This window comes from Limulus polyphemus, unplaced genomic scaffold, assembly GCF_000517525.1.
Source record: "Limulus polyphemus unplaced genomic scaffold, Limulus_polyphemus-2.1.2 Scaffold1326, whole genome shotgun sequence".
Classification (NCBI taxonomy): domain Eukaryota; kingdom Metazoa; phylum Arthropoda; class Merostomata; order Xiphosura; family Limulidae; genus Limulus; species Limulus polyphemus.
Genome location: NW_013666936.1, coordinates 1 through 18,111, shown reverse-complemented (window position 1 = coordinate 18,111; position 18,111 = coordinate 1). Strand labels below are relative to the sequence as shown.

General features: G+C 31.5%; 1 protein-coding gene across 3 annotated transcripts in view; it reads right to left on the bottom strand.

Annotated features, from left to right (window-relative positions):
• LOC106463108 (beta-arrestin-1-like) overlaps nucleotides 1-16,649 on the bottom strand; it is a 56,291-nt gene extending 39,642 nt beyond the window's left edge. The window contains exons 1-2 of one of the 3 annotated variants that reach the window (XM_022390521.1): nucleotides 16,504-16,649; nucleotides 11,088-11,141 (exon numbers count right to left, since the gene is read on the bottom strand). In XM_022390521.1, the coding sequence (XP_022246229.1) occupies nucleotides 11,088-11,128 (41 nt within the window). In that variant the 5' untranslated portion in view covers nucleotides 11,129-11,141; nucleotides 16,504-16,649. Of the gene's footprint in view, nucleotides 1-5,955; nucleotides 6,203-11,087; nucleotides 11,142-13,770; nucleotides 14,129-16,503 lie in introns of those variants that run through there. The other 2 variants (XM_022390520.1, XM_022390522.1) reach the window with 2 other exon arrangements.
• Nucleotides 16,650-18,111: the final 1,462 nt, after the last annotated feature.

The following is an 18,111-nucleotide window of genomic DNA, read 5'->3' as shown; positions in this document are numbered from 1 at the left end:
TCGCGTAGCTTTGTGCTTAACTTCAAACAAACAAACACTATAACATTAACACGACGGATACAATGAAGTTTGTGTTTCTTCGTTTATATGTGTTAAATGTATAGACCAGCGTTTCCCAAACTTTTTTTGGCCACGGAACATTTTTCAGCTGAGAAAAACTTACGGAACACTAGACACTTGAAATATCGGTGTAGATATTGTAGATTAGTATATTATTCATTTATTTATTTAATCAAATTACATATTAGTGAATTTTTACATTTTTATGCTTATAATATGCAAACCTCTCTACTAAGATATTATGTAGAATAGATATGGCATCTTCTATAATTCTTCTTCAATGTGTAATCGACATTATCTAATTTTAATACATAGGAAAATATTTCATAATAAGTTATGATCGTACAAAAGGTGTTAATTTTTTTTGTTTAATTTAAAATCATGATCTTCTCACGGAGCACCTATCAATCTCGGACGGAACATAGTTTGGGAAACGCTGGTGTAGAAAACAGATAAGCCAGATGAACTACAGGAACAGGAGACATATGCATTGAACGTGCCAGTGAGACTAATATGATGATAAACAAATGCAAAGTCGAAATTAACGATCGACAGTAATAAGAAAAACGGATCTGGGGGGGGGGGGGGTGATAAAGGTAGGACAGACATACAAACTGGCAGACGGACAAGCAGAAAGACTAACAAAGTAAGTACATGAGCAAATAAACCGTGAACAATTAATGGAAGAAATAAAAAATGGTAAAACATTACAATAGAAACGATTTGATAATACCACGACGAACTAGTTAACAGACTTGGAGATTGGGAAAGATTAGGAACTCGAGGATGGGCTTACTAATGATAAATGGACAAATAGGTCTGGTGAGGTTGAAATATGTGGATTGGTTTACGGGCAAACATGAAATAGTTTGTTTTGTTTGTTTTTGAATTTCGCGCAAAGCTACACGAGGGCTATCTGCGCTAGCCGTCCCTAATTTAGCAGTGTAAGACTAGAGGGAAGGCAGCTAGTCATCACCACCCACCGCCAACTCTTGGGCTACTCTTTTACCAACGAATAGTGGAATTGACCGTCACATTATAACGTCCTCACGGCTGAAAGGGCGAGCATGTTTGGTGTGACGGGAATTCGAACCCGCGACCCGCAGACTGAGAGTCGAGCGCCCTAACCACCTGGCCATGCCGGCCCATGAAATAGTACGGAACAACAGGCTAGCTGACTGAAAACAAGAACAAACGATTAAACGTGTCGATGAAAGTTTTGAAACTGCAATATAAATATATATATACTAGATGTGCTTGCACAAGGTCCCCGAAAGTGTTATGTTTCAAGAGTAAATAAAACCAAAATTAAGAGTAATAAATATTTTCATTTCTTGCTTTTAAAGTCCATATGTCATGTGTTGTAGTCTACAGATTGCATAATTCTTCTCATGATTCATGGCATGCGCATGTTTTGCTAACGTTACGACAGTATAAATTGCAACGTTAAACGTCCCTTATGTGACTTCATTTTAGTGTCTACTGACTGACTGACTGATAGGCAATACATTACTGTATAGGAGTGCGAGTGGTTAAAACAGATAACCCCTCCAGGCGGCCTTCGACCCCCTTTCGGGGAAATTAGTCACTGCAGAAGGTAGAATACAAATATATCGGTAATTCATGAGCTTATATATGACTGTTTCCAAGAGATAAATGACAAAAACACCCGTTTCGATTTACTCGTGTTGATACTTGAAAGTCACTGACGCTGACTGATTGATATGTCAGTCGTTAAGCTTCACTACAAGGTGCCATACGTAACACTGAGTACTTAAACACTGATGTGTGCAATTTTTTTATACCTAAAATGCTGAAATTGAAAACGTTAAATGCATTCTCAAGCTGTTTTTTATTATTGTTTGAATATCCCATTGTTACGCATAAATCATACGTATAGTACTATTCAAGTACTGAGAATATAAATACGAAACTCCTTGTTTTTTATCTGGTCTCAAGATTATTCTGTTTAAAAGAACTTGTTACAATAGCCTACAGGAATACGCATGTACGCCTATGGTTTATGAGTTAGTGTTCAATAATAGTAGTAGGATGTCTTGTGTGAAAATGTACATGTAAAACAGTAGATACAACTTCTGTGTAGTAAGCAAAATATTTAACGTATCACAACTTCTGAGTAGGAGGTGTTTTACAAACTTTATTTGACCTCGCTATGTGTAACCTACAGAACGACTGAAGGTCAAAACCATCCGTTAAAAAAAAGCTAAGTGATTATCTATCACGTATAACGCAGATTGAACGACCCCATTCTCCCCATCTGCAGTCTGTTCCAACGGTCTTTTCCTGGACACCATTATCCCCGGAACCAGATTAAAAAGTGGAACGAAAATCTAAATGTCTATGTTACTAAACTTTGTAATAACACAGAATAAAAAATTATTGCTTATCTTTCTGCATCTATTTACTTACAAAATGATCAGGAATGAATTTCTGGAAAATTTTCTGTTAGTACTCAGCATGCCTGCATGACGCCTCACCCCATTGCAATTTTCAAAGCTATTTTATAGTATAACAACGTAGTTAGTGTTGTAAAAATTGTGTTCTTCCTCTATATTTAATATTTATAATTTGGTACAGATAAAGTTTATCTGGTACTCAGTACTACCTCTGTAATAATTTGACGATATATATTATATTTAACAACGCGTACCAACTAAAATTTATCCCATATTACAATATGTAGTATATAAATATATTCTGTGCACGAATTTATTTTTCTGAACATATTTCATGAATAACATCAGCCACTAACTCTTCACAGACAAACATATTATAACACGTTGCTTGCTACAGCAAGGAATATTAGGAATATACAAAGTCACTCATACTTCACGGTGGTACGTGTGCTATATAAATGAAAAAATATTTAGAATGGAAAAAAAATGTAATTTTCTATTCGAATTCAATGAAAAATTAAATGAAGACAATGATTCTCATTTCTACTGACAATTCTCATTATGACCATAATTCATTTTTCATTGAATTCGAACACAAAATTGAATAATTTTGCTATTTACATTTTAATTTTATTTATTTCAGTCATTTTTCTTTTAAAGTCATAAATCATTTTCGAGTTTATGTTGCCAAAAATTACATTTACAAGCTATTATAATTATTTATTGATTAATTATAATTGTAAAATAACCCACGAACGTTGTATTACATAATGTAAAATGTACACTTTATTACATTACATATTTGATATCTTCATTTTGCTACAAATATCTGATAATCATAACATTATAAAAGTAACAAATGCCTTTATTAACTGACACCTGCTATTCATCAAGGAAATACATGTTTAAAACTTCAAGCTGTTCAATATTCCATTAGTAAGCAGTAAAACTTGCATGTGCACTCGTGGCCTTTAATAAAAACAACTTCTTTTAACGTATTAACAAATTTATATACATTTTTCTTTTACCTTATATGGAGTATGGACAGCGCGTTTTTAATCTGCAAATTAACTATTTTCTGCTTTTAAGAAATATAATTTTTAGCATTCATAAAAAGAATGTTAAAATGCTATGAATGTAAGTTTTCATTAAAGTAAAACTTTTCCTGCTTTAACTCATTTAAGTAGACGAATTTTCAAACTTTATTAATTAGTTTGTTAATTATTTTTATATTGTATTAATTGGCTCATTTTTACTTTGGGGAAGTAGATATGTGAGAGGAGCCTCAGAAAAATATAAATATGTCATTTCTGTTTTTCAATGTCGCAAGTTGACGAATCAAAATTCCATCCAAAAATTAAAGCCTACCTAACGATGGATAAAATAAAAAACATTTCTCTGAAGTTGTTTGTCGTCTTTTTTTAATATGGTTTCCATCCTTCAGTGAGAACTTAAAAAACTAATAAAGAAAAATTTTATATCGCCATGTTTTGTTTTCTGGTTGTTGTTTTTTATGTATATTTTTTAAACATCAAATAAAATATAATAACCATGACATAATGCACGAACTCGCTGCTTGTTTTTCCTTAAATGCTTAAAAATATGCTAAAAGTTATAGATGTTTAATACTAATTGTCTAATTTTGATTGTGTATATTATATTTTTTCATCATCCAGTCAAGCTTCGTTTGCAGTTCAAAATAGCATGTTAAGAAACTCCGCGTTTATTAGTAACGTAATTGATACTTCTCTTGCATCTCAGGCACATATACCTAAATCAAGGCTAACTGATTTTAATGGTTTGGCTCTTATTGCTCACGAAAAACAATATTTCTTTGTCAAAACTATACAACTATATATATATAGTGGTATAAAAGCCTACCAAATTTAAATCCTCCAATTTGCATTTGTAACTTTGCCACCCGTAAACAGACATAAGGAAAATAAATAAAGGGCCTTGAGGCTTCGGGAAACCAAAGCCTCTCATGAGCAATATCTCCTTTACCTAAAGTGTGTCTTTTCCCAGCATCGATCACAGTTCTTTTCTAATTACATCAATTGCATTCTTACAATAGTTCTCTTAAAGCCATATTTCGTGTAAATACTCGATCACAACAAACGGCAAATTAATTTTACTGGGTGCTTAAGAAATCTTTGGTATAAAAACTCCCTACTTGACAGGCTTTTATATAGCAGAAAAAGTGCCAAAATTTAGTGACTATTTACGTCTATGTTAGCGACTGAATTAAATTGAAATGGGAACGAGCAATGAAAATAGGAAGTATTATCGAAGAAAAAATGGAAATGGACACATGTAACTCAGAAAATTCGGAGAAATCGAGCATGACCAACCAACATTTGGCTTTTATGATAATGATATATATAAGAATTACAGTGTACTTTCTTTTAACAATAGCTATAGTAATAATCTAACTCAAGCAATAATATTACAAAATAAAAAGCAAGGTGCACCCATGATCAATACAGATTCCAAAACTTCCAAGTAGGTCAGGCTGTTGGTTTTCTATAGAAAAACAAAATGACTCCAATCAAGTAAATAATATAAGACAGAACCTTTTCTCCTTTGATGTTCACTAGCTGAACCATTAAGCCAACATACAAGTTCAACACACAAGAAGACAAATGCCCCCCCCCCCCAAGAATGGCATACAGGGGTCAGTCCAAAGATTGACCCCTTTTTTTCCCTCCACAGGAGGTCCTAAAGATACATGCAAGGTTTGGTGACAATCATTCAACAGTTTGCCATAAAAAGCGTGTGTAATATCCAACCAGGTTATCATTGATGTAATGATAAAATAAATCCAAATATGCTTATTAATGAACACCTCAGAACTACCTTGGGAACATCATCCACCTGTAACAGATATATTTTATTCCAATAAGAACTTGAAAGTATATCCACAGAACTACACAAAATGAAATACATATCCATATTGTAACTAAATATAATAGTACATTTTATTCTGAAACTATCTGAGGTCCTGCAACAATTTTTGTTGTTTTAATACACTATACCATTAACATTAATTTTTTATTTCAAAAGCAAATTAGAAAAAAAATGTATAACTAAGTGAACTATCTAATTAAAGAAATACAATTACTTTATAATAGAAATGAATAAAATCCCTTTCTTCTTCAGGGGCAAACTAGAGGACACTAATTTCTACAAAAAACTGTCACATGATTCAATAACTCAGTTTATTAAGACCATAACTGATAAGCTTAAAGAACTCCTCCAAAATAATAAAATTAACAAAGAAACCTTTCAGTATTGGATACCCAGACAAGCTTTTCCTGGTAGATATTATCTCTTACCCAAAATACACAAACCAAACAATCCTGGTCAACTAATAATTTCTAATATTAACATAGCTACTGAAAAGATGTCTGCTTTTGTTGACCAACACATAAAATGTATTCCCTGTACCCTCTCCTCTTACATAAAGGATACTACTCACTTTCTTAACATCATAGAAGATATTAATACTGACTGACAGTAACCACCCAACAGTCTTCTTTACACAATGGATGTTTCTTCCCTTTACACCAACATTCCACATGATGAAGGCCTAAATTACCTACTTCATTAGGCAAGATCCATGGATAAAAAGTGAAAACAATTTCTAACCCCTCTTCTCTCCACACATAACCAATATGGCAGAAACCAATAAATTAATACCCATTTAAAGTATTCTTTAGAGTCTAGTAAGTCAGCCAGGTGTGAAAAAAAAAAAATATTTCCTTTGTTAATTCTCTTATTCGGTGTGAGATAGTCCATAAAGACAAGATAAACTAATATGATAACTAATTATTTGACTTCAGTGATCACGTAGGCTACCAACCATGGCAATGAAGGATAAGAGCTGTTCAAAGTTGAACATATACATGAAACTAGAACGTGTCTCTTATCATTACCTATACAAATGATTTGAAAAATAGGTATGAACACATCCTTAGGATGGTGATGTAGAAACCAAAACATGGTCTTTTTAGGGCTAGGCCTTGTTTTTAATAAATTATTTATTGTGCAATTATTTCAATGTTGTTCTCCCTTTAATTATTAAATAAATCCTGATTTCTCATTCATAAGGCAGTTTAACAACAATAATAAATTTAAGAAAGTACCCCCCTCTGATGTTAAAAGTATGTTTAGCTGATCAGTTCTGCTCAGACTATTTTTAAATTACACTTCTAAAAGAAATATTCTTATAAACAAAATCCTAAAAATTTAGATACAAATAACTATAATCATCATGAAATACAATATCATACTACAACATCTTTGGAATAAAAGTTATCACTGACTGTAGTTTGAAACTTTTGGTTTACAGAGTTAATGTGAAAAGTTAATACAAAATAACAGATTAACTATTGCACTTAGTTGTGTTGAACCATTTTTAAAATCTATTACAACAATACTGGTACCTATAATACAATGCATGCATGTTAAATATTTGGTGTCTAACATCAAACAGACAGTTGCATACTGATTGTCACTAATAATTGTTATGTTTGATTGTTTTTACCAAGAAACTAAAGTTGCTGCAACATAACAGGCACTTATTATTAGAGGGTTAAAGGTTATGAAGAACATTTCAATCAATTAATTATTGCTAAACTACAAATATGTAGGGTGTTGCTTAGAAAATAATAACTTACATTAGCAAGATCCCATGTATGATCTCTGATATACTAAAGAAGATTCATTCATGCATTTATTTTGACAATAATCCATTTTATTCCACCTGTTTGTTGATCTGAAGAATCTTAAATTGAAAAAAACCCTTTACACAGCTCTGATATATCATAACCAGGGACAAATGGTACATTATTCCAAGATGTGTATCACACAGGTCATTTTCTACCAACCTAACAACACAAAAAATGCTATTTTTTACACTTAAAAAAGAATAGTACTGAGAACGGTAAACCGCTTAAAAAAAAGAATAGTACTGACAATAATCACCTACGCACATGCAAGTTACAGTACTTCTTTCACTTCCAAATTTGTTCTTTGAAATTTAAATTCCAGGAATTAATGTCACACTTAAAAACAATGCACCAAAGCCTTTTTTTATTTGCTGATTTTTTCCACTCTCTTTAACAAGATATTACACACAAACACATCAACATTTAAGATAACAACTACATGATTACCAGTTGCTATGGCATGAGAAACTTGATACTTATATGTAATAAAGAACATTAATTACATTTGACTAGATAGAGAAATCTTTGAGATTAACTAGCTCAGGAGCAGTAAACATACAACAAAATCACTTGTAAGTTTGCTTACTGAATCTTTGGTGAAGGAGAAACATACTTTCTTTCTATGTTTATAATTAACAAAAATTAGAACACATCAAATTACATTTTTTCTTTTAAAGTATGTTGACAAAGCTACATAGTCTATCATTACATCTGATATTCAAAACTACAAATTGTTTTCAGTGAAACCTTCAAATTCTAAGTCTGAATCACTCTCCTTGAATAGTTAGTGCAACTTCTCTACATAACAATATTAAGTCAAGTTGTGGTAACAATTTTGTAAAGTTATTAAAAACATTTTGTAAAAGATGTTTACAGTAAAAATATTCGGCATTCAGAGCAAGCAATGATAAATAAACATGAACTTAGCCTAACTTAGTTAAAACTTATGAACAAAACAATATTGTGTATATGTACAACTATAAAATAATCTCGGCACACCACCTTTGCCTAAGTTATTAGAACATATACATATACAGTAGAATCTTTACCTTGTTCCTGAGCATTTACTTTGGTCACTCAAGTTGTTATTCATCCTACTTAGCCCAAATACACCTTCAAACTGGTGTGCAGTTAAAAATAACTATAAGTTGTTAATAAAATCAGTCGATAGAACAAGATGAAGTTAATAAAAATGACATGAAGATGTAGAAGCTTCAGATAAACTGATAAAAACTAACATCATAACTTTTATCCAATAATATATCATCACAATAAAAATCACTAAAAATCTGTTTTTCATATTTGTCAAGGCAAATCTATGAAAAGAAATTTGAGAAATACTAAAATTACAAAAATGACAGTCATTGTAGTTTCAGAATTAAGACTATTAGAAAATAAAAAATCCTTCAGATTTTGAATAACTGTTATATTATAATCCAAATACAATTAAAACAAGATGAAAAAGAGTACAACTATAGAGAAATTTTGCCCAATTATTTTCATATACTATAGCTCTAATTATGCTTATAAGCTAGTTAAAACATTAATTACACAAATTACCCCAAAGCAAAACAATTATTCTAACAACGTTAATACAAGCTATAAATACTAAAAAACTTTAAGTTTTTCAAATATGTTTGCTTTGGACTCTAAAGATACATGTTTTTGTACCATTTATCACTAATATCAATATTAGATCTTTAATAATTAAGAACAAGTTAATGTACTATCAAAGTACAACTTCTATAAACAAGACTTTAAAAAGTCTTAAGATTTAAAAAGCTTACTGATGTAATATATTTCATTGTTACCTGTTAACACAATATCTGAACTGCATACGTGGAAAAGTTTCTATTCATTTGCTACTTCACAAAAATAAGAAATTTCAATATTAAAGGAAAACATAATGTAACAGATGGCTTGAAAAACAAAAAACAAATATATCTACTTGTTTAAACATTTGAACAAATAATAATATTGTCAAAATCATAATTTGAGAATGAAACATAATTCAGTGCTACTATAGCGTGAGGTCTACCTCCCGTTAGTACTATAGCGTGAGGTCTACCGCTGCATTATCCATCCCTCATGGATATCACACATTTCCATACATTTATTTTAGCGATAAACACTTAATTTGATACATTTTTATACATGTTTGATAGACCTGGGTAGGCGACATATGGCGGTAGACCTCACGCTATAGTAGCACCCATAATTCAATACAAGTCTTTTGCACGTATTCTACACTATCAAAGATGCTCTTTACTTCTGGGAGATAGGAATTTGTTTATTTATGCATTGAAATTAAAAATTTACATGCATCTAATCCTGTGAATCACAATGGTAAATTGCAATACACATGTATTAGCAACCACATGTATTTTGTATCATATATGACATCTATTATAAAAATGTATACACAATTTTAGAAGTAAAATTAAATTCATACCTATATGCATAAGAAAGGTGAATGGTATGTACATACATTGTATAATTGGTATAATGTATGTATGATTTTTACCATAAAAATTATCACTTTGAAAATAAAATGGTTATTAAGAATACTTTTACACCACCAAGTACTCTGTAGAAACAGTGATGTAAGCTTCTTCAGGAAAGTCAGAGATGTCTTAGCCATGAAATGTATACTTAATTCTGTCTCTACTTCATACATGTACATTCTACACTAGTTAACAGATTCTTAGTTGAATAATATACATCCATCTATCATACAGTGTAATTACAATCTACATCTGCCTACATTCTTTGAAGCTATGATCTTCTGTGTAATTCAAGAATTACGCTACTCTTAAAACAAGAAAGGTGATACCACTTCAAGTACTTAGAAGTGAAACAGGGTCTGTACAAATGCATTAAGGATAACACATCAATATTCAACTGCAATGAAGAAGTTTAGTGAACAAGACTTTAAAGAGAACTTTTAATATACAATAATCAATTATCTGGAAATACTTAGTATAAAAGTAGTCTTAACTCTTTTATTCTTCTACATGCATGTCAAATTTCTATGCACATTTTCATGACTTCAATGACCCCTGTGAATTTTCAGGCCACTAAGTTACCAAATAGGATTGATCTATGCTCTCGATCAGTGCACATTTTGCAGGGCTAAACTGTTTAGAATTAAGAATAACAGTAAAAACTTTTGTGTGTGAAAGAATTTATTTTTAATGCATGTATAAACTAAGTTACAATCAAAATTAATCATATTATTCAGGTACTAAGTATAGGATTATCATGCAGTTGTTTTAAGTTGATCATGTAATATTACTTTCAACCACCTAGAAGTCTTCCAATGGGATTTTCCTATTCTTGGACCTCTGTATACATGTAAAATATTGCACTGTTTTATGTTACAACAGAACTACTGTATACATGAATATTTAACTGTTGCTTTCATTTTAAATATAACTTATACTCATTGTTGTACACTTAGAAATTAGTAGGCTATTTGAGTTCTGCCTACTACAGGTATCAAAAGCCAAATTTTAGCACTGTAAGTCTGTAGCTTTACTACCAAAACAGTGGAGACACTCTTATAAAGAATTAATGAAACACATATGAAAATAAATCAAGAATGATTGGAGATGATTTAATTTCTGTATTTCAACTTACATATACTACTTATAGTTTACAAAAACTACTAAACCACAAATGACCACACTTTCCAGAAAAAGCTTTACATATAAGTTCGACATGTACAATGGTAGGAAGACCATATGGATTGATAACCTACATTACGAATAAGTTTATACACCATTAAAATATTTGTCCACTTCATTGAATACAAAAAATGTGAAGAATATAAAATGAGTTGAATTGCAAAAAAACAAAGTTATTCATTGAATGTAGATACCTTTTTGATCCAGGTTTGGTTATATGTCTATTTTCATCCATCCTCTCATAATTTCTGACAATTGTGTGTAGGAAAATGAATAATGTAAAAGTTGCACTTATTATGTCAGATTAACTTTTTTTTTATCAAGTGACCATTTTTAATTAATTATGGGTCAAAAAGAATTGAAATAAAACTTTTTGCTTTTTCCTGCTCAATTTCATGTTTTCATAAGTTATTGTATCTACTTCATACATATTTTATTTTTCTTAGAACTGAGAGAAAGATTAACAGATAAATAAACTATTAGTTTGACACACAATATATGTGTTTTGTAGTATATTTTTATTTATTTCATTGTATTCAGGCCTATGTAGCACAACTTTAGTATACAGATACAATGTACTTTGCTCATAAAAACTAAATGCTAATAGGTAACATCAACCCAGTATTACTCACTATCAGCCTGAACAATATTGATAATGTAGCATGGTAGAGGACTGTGTCATGCTTTGGCTACCCCTCTTATTTACTTTAATATATTTCTTTGTTTCTCACAAGGCTACACAATATGCTATTTGTGCTGTGCCCACCAAGGGTATCAAAACCCAATTTTTAGTGTCAATAAGCCCAGAGACTTACCACTGAGCTACTAGGGGAGGCTAGTTAATATGCAAATTTCTCAAAAGATTTCTGTATATTCTTTCACTTCATATTAGATGCAGAGAAGCGCTCATGTAAACAACTCAAATTTCCTTTCACTGGTTTAAAATTTGATGCAGATTGGCAGTTAGCCGTATTTTCTAGCAGAAAAGATAACTCATGATGTTTTGAGATAGACAGAGGTCTTTCTTGTCACCAAATCATATAATAGCCAAGGGCTGCCATACCCTTTTACTCAGATTGGAGTGGACAAAGGTTACATGTACAAGTTGTGATTGCAGGCAAACTTGGCTTTGGTAACATTAACATGTCTAGTATTCAAAGAAAGGTTTTACTTTGTGTTGCAAAATTGAGACTTGCAGATTTTGGAGACTTAGCTTAGATCTTTATAAAATTTAAGCATAGCATTCTTTTTCATAGTTTTTTGTTTAATTTTTAACATTGCAGGATTCTTTATATTTAAATACTTTAATTTAACTTTCTTTTACTTTTAGCCTACAAGGAAGGCTCACCCTGGACCAGAAAGAGAAAGAGATCAACTAAAAGTTTTTCCACACCTCTCTTATCAGTCCAGCAAACCCACTGTAAACATTACTCTTTTGTCTTTTTTTGTAACTGGTTTGGTTTGTTTTGAATTTCGCACAAAGTTACACATGGGCTATCTGCACTAACCATCCCTAATTTAGCAGTGAAAGACACCACCCATCACCAACTCTTGAGCTACTCTTTTACTGATGAATAGTGGGATTGGCCATTACACTATTATGCCCCCACAGCTGAGAGGGCAAGCATTTTGATGGGATGGGATTGCGAGTCAAGCAGCCTAACCACTTGGCCATGTCATGCCCCATTTGTAACTGTAATTGGTGCATGTTAATAGATACTGTTGTCTACTTTTTAAGAAAAACACAAACACATACTTTGCAACAAGATGTCCTTTGGATCTCCTGTTAAAAGGCCATAACTAATTGATCTGTGGGAAAATATTGTAATGGATATTACACAGTATCATATGGTTATTTCTTTTTAAGCAAAAGCTTATAAACTGTCTAGGTGTATATATCAAATACACTATAGAAACACTGCTGCTAAGTGATTACTAAAGACGTGTTTATATAATATTTTTACAGTGAAATATGTGAAATGAATGAGCAGTTGTTTAATCAACAGGACTGAATAGTCTATTGTCATTGTTTATTTTCTTATGTAGATAACACTCCACAGTAGCATATCATATTATTTTATGAGTAATTGTTGATTATTCTTTGAAATGATGTGCTACTTGCCAATTTGGCCAATAAGTTGTATGTATAATAGTGTTTTGATTGTAATTCCAGGCAAAATGGTTCTAGTACTAATGCAAAGGAAGAAAAAATAGTTCACTAAAAATGCGTAGTTTCTTCCAACAAGAAAAAGTACAGCAAAATCTAAGCTTAAATTTTTTTTACATTATACATTTTATTACCAGTTGCATTATTAGTGATACAGTATGATACAATTTTATCAGTAATATTTTTTATTATGCAGTTTTTGTAACATTTATTATGATTCTGTAAGAAAACTAGTTAACTGGACTGAAGAGTGGCTGAGTAACAGAAATCAAGTCAGACTAGACCTTTGTAACTAATACTGAGCCAAGGGTGTCTCTGCTTTTTCTTATTTACATTAATGACATTAATTGGGGCATAATTAGCAAACTTTGTTGATGACAAACTATTGATTATTTCTACTTGGTAAGTTAGTCAGTAGTTGGCAACTGACCTTTAACTGTAGTAATTGCAAGGTAATGAATTTATCTTAACTTGGATAAATGTTTAACTCAATAGCATGACTGAAGAAAAGGATCTTGGCACAGTGGTAAATAATTCACTCAAGCTATTAAGGCAATGATATGTTTCTATTATTAAAGGTAATAGACTTTTTGTGTGTATTTATAGACATACTGAGTAAGAGTCAAAAGAGGTAATTATCTCTATACAAATCACTACTTTGGCCACAGTTGGAATAACTCTGTACAGTTTTATTCTACTAAAAAGGATACTGAATTATTGGAAAGGGTTCAGAGGATCAAAGGGTACTATGGTGATTATGGATATGGGTTTATCTTATGGGGACAGATTAAGATCTCTCATCTTCTCTTGAGAAAAGAATGGCAAAAAAGTAATCTTACTTAATTTTACAAGATTTATGTCCAGAGGACCAATAGAATAAAGTCCTCTAATTTCTCTGTGTTGAATTCTCACTACAATAACATGAGGGGATACAACATTTTTTTTTATTGTTAAATATAGGCTAGGCTCCAGTTAATACATTTTCCCAAAATGGTGTTTAATTTGTGGAATGAGTTTACACTGGCATTACTGGAGATTAAGAAGTGCTTAAGATGGAGAATAGATGATTTCTTGAAAAATAAAGGTTGAATTTGAACTTTTTTTTTCAGATGTAACTGTAAATGAACAGCCTTTATAGACCAAATAGCTCCTTGTTGTATGTTAATGTTATTAACTATATTGCATTTTAAATCATATAATGTTTTATAACAATAAGGTAATTCTGACTTTTAAAACATTAAGGTGCCTGAAATCTAAGTTTAATGAATTTATGATAAATAATTATGTATTAATTGGTCTGATTTATATAACTTACATAACTGATGTAGATGCTGTTTCAGCTATAATTATGTTCTGTTAAATTGTATGGCATGCAATAAACAAGTACTTATATACTGGAGAAGAGGTGGAACAAATTAATGCGAGTAGTGTTGTGACAAATGTGTATAAATGAAAAATGAAGAACATAGTAGGGACCCCATATACTATGGATAAAGGAAAGCTCCTTTTTTTGCGTTTTCTCATAGAAGAAACAATTACTATCTGTTTGCAGTTCTAATGTTGAAATTTTTAATTAACAAACTAGATAAATTTTCTGCCCTGCTAAGTGTAACAATATCTTCATATGATAAATACAGTTATCTTGGACATTACATGTTAACAAAAAGAGAATAACCTCTGCATAATGTCTAATGCAGATGGTTCTATACATATATTGAACTGACTTAAGGAAGAGTCATAATAGGCCCCAGACTGTTACATGTACATATAAGGACAACAAGGGACCTATTGGTCCACCTAGACCATCCCATCCACTATACTAAATTATAAAATAAAACACTTAAAGCTAGCCCTTATAATTAAACTGTTTATCAAGTATTCTCTTAAACTCTATTAAATTAATTGTATCTACTACACCTGAAGACAACCCAATCCAAAGACCAATCAAACTATTAGAAAATAAAGATGTCTTATCTGAAGATGACTCCTATCCTGCCAAAATTTGTTTGTGTTCCCTAATCTTATCATTCTCACTATTAATTACAAAAAAAAAATGATGAAACATCAACACTGTCAATTACCTTTAAAATCTTAAATGTCTCAATAAAATCCCTTTTTACTCATCTTTTTTTTTTCAAGATACAAACAAATTCAGGGATTTTAAGCTACTCTCATATGACAATCTTTCCATCCCAGGTATCATCCTAATATCTGTCCTCTAAACCCTTTCCAACAATTCAATTTCCTGACTAAGCATAGTACTCCAACTGCAATCTAAGGACTTATACAATAACATTATAACTTCTTTAGATTTATATTCAGTATTTCTGCAGCCCAATTAGTCCTACCACTAGCAACATTACATTGCTTGAATGGCTTAAGAGATTGACCAGCCAGTGTTGTCAATAAGATACCTGCATTTAGTGTTAATTATTTACTCCCAGTCTATAGTGCTTAAGAGTAGTGTAGGTGTTAAGTGCTCACAGTCACAGTTTGTAATGTGCAATAGTTGCAAGGAGTGGGTTTTATTGGGAAACTTTGGGACTAGCATGCACATCTAAGGAAGCTAGTGATGAAATTGTTCAATATGCATATAGTATGAAGGTTGGAGGAGAAACTGAAGGCTATCCTAAACATGTTAGGATAAATGATTATTGAGAAGGGTAAACTGAGGGAAATGGCAGCATGAATTGATAAGGAACTTAAGATTTTGCATGCAAAGGATAGTGATTAATGATGACTTTCTGGAACTTAAAAACAGTAATAATGAACTGGTTCTAAAAGTAACATGTATCAGTCTTTAGCTTGTGCAGATGAGGAACTAGGGTAGGGAAGGATAACAATGTGGAAAGATAGGAATGGAAATGAAAAACTTTCACACACTGGAAAAGATAAACTTTCATAAAGAGGTTATTGTTGTAGGTGATTATTTAACATGGCACGTAAATATGATAGACTGTGTGGTAAACAAAGTGAAAATAATTAAATTATGCTCTCACGAAACAGAGGTGGAGGATCTAACTGACAAAACAAGTGAAATATTAAACCCATTGGCTAAATTAAATACCCGACAGCCAAGAATGATCTTTCAAACACTAAATTATAAATACCCTGCAGTCTAAATATTTGAATATTGATCAGCTACAATATCAACAACAATAATATTAATGATGATGATTAATAATAACAACAACAATAATAAATAATGATATTGATAATATTAGTAATAATAACTATAATTCCAAAAAATATATTATTACAAATTATAAATAAATAATTTAAATTACCATACTCATGATACTGGAAGCTTATCACAAGATGCTATAGTCCAATATTATGTTAATTAGTAAAATACACATTAATAATTCTGATCGAGCTTTGTATTAGTGCTATAACTTATAACTATAAATTTAAATAATAAATACTTATTACGACATAAATACCTCCGGAAAATTGGAAAAGCATACAGCTCCAGATAACGATAGACGCGAGTGCGACATGTTAACTATTAATTACGAATTTGCTCACTGGGGTTTTTAAAAAATCATAAACCTTGAAAACTTAGTTTCAATTGTTTGTTTTTGTTTTGTTTGAAGTTAAGCACAAAGCTACACAATGGGCTATTAGTGCTCTGCCCACCACGGGTATTGAAACCCGGTTTCTAGCGTTGTAAGTTCGCAGACATACCGCTGTGCTACTGTGGGGCTTTAGTTTCAAAATTTTGTTTTTGTGCGTTGTTTATTAAATATCTCCTGGTATAATTAAATATTTATCTTTAGTTTGCTGCGATACGAAATACTTGGTCTACTAACTGCTTAGCCACACCAAGCCGTAGTCAAGAGGAAAATTTGTTTTTAATCAAAGTTTTTCCGTCAATTTTGAATGAGAATGGAGAAAGAAGATGTGAATTTCTGGTTTAATAAGCTCCAAATCGCATGGACTGTCATCATAGTTATGTTGAATGTTAGGTGCTTTCATAAAGTTGTTTTTGAGCGAGGATATTGATTACAAACTCCAAAAATGTATGCTTGTTACTTAAAAATTAAGGTTTTTGCGAGTATGTATAACTAAAGTTATATTTAATTATTATTTTTGATTAAGATTTGCACAATAAGTTAACTTGCCCAGTGAGTGAATTAAAAAGGACCAGTTTAATAAATTGTAATGATAATAATTATAAAGTAATAAATTGTAATGATAATAATTATAAATTAATAAATTATAATGATGATAATTATAAAGTAATAAATTGTAATGATAATAATTATAAAGTAATAAATTATAATGATGATAATTACAAAGTAATAAATTGTAATGATAATAATTATGAAGTAATAAGTTATAATAATAATAATAGTGTTACGTCTCCGTTCGTTAGTTAATTTTCCGTAAATTCGTTCCGACGAAACTTTAGCGACACAAGTTCTTTCTTAAATAAAACTGGTTTATTCTTTCCGAATACAACTTACGACACACTTAATTTCAACAGTCGCTCTATAACAAACGCTCACGTCTCACGTGGCCAACAATATTTTGTCCGCATACATTCAATTACTCATTACCTACACATTGTCCCGTCACGTTGTGACCATCTTATATATACAAGACTAACACATATCAAGTAAATGTTAGGGCATTGTTGAAGGAACAGGATATTTCTAGAAAACGTGGCGTGATACTAGTCACGTGACCTCGCTGACGCAACACTGGTGGTGAATATCATCCATCCTTTCCGATAACACTTTCACAAACTCTGACATATTCTCAGGCAACTCTTCTTAAGATGGGCGTCCTGTTAACAGATCCACTGGCAACCGAAGTTCCCGACCAAACATCAACTTTGCTGGAGTGTATCCAGTGGTTTCATGCTCTGCTGTCCTATAGGCCATCAATAGTGGAGGGAGTAAGACATCCCAGTCATCTTGGCGGCTTTTACAAAACTTTGCCAATTCCTGTCCTAGTGTCCAGTTGTACTTTTCTACCATCCCATCAGACTGTGGGTGAAGTGGCGCTGTCCTGGTCTTTAGGATGCAAAAACAACTTGCAGCATT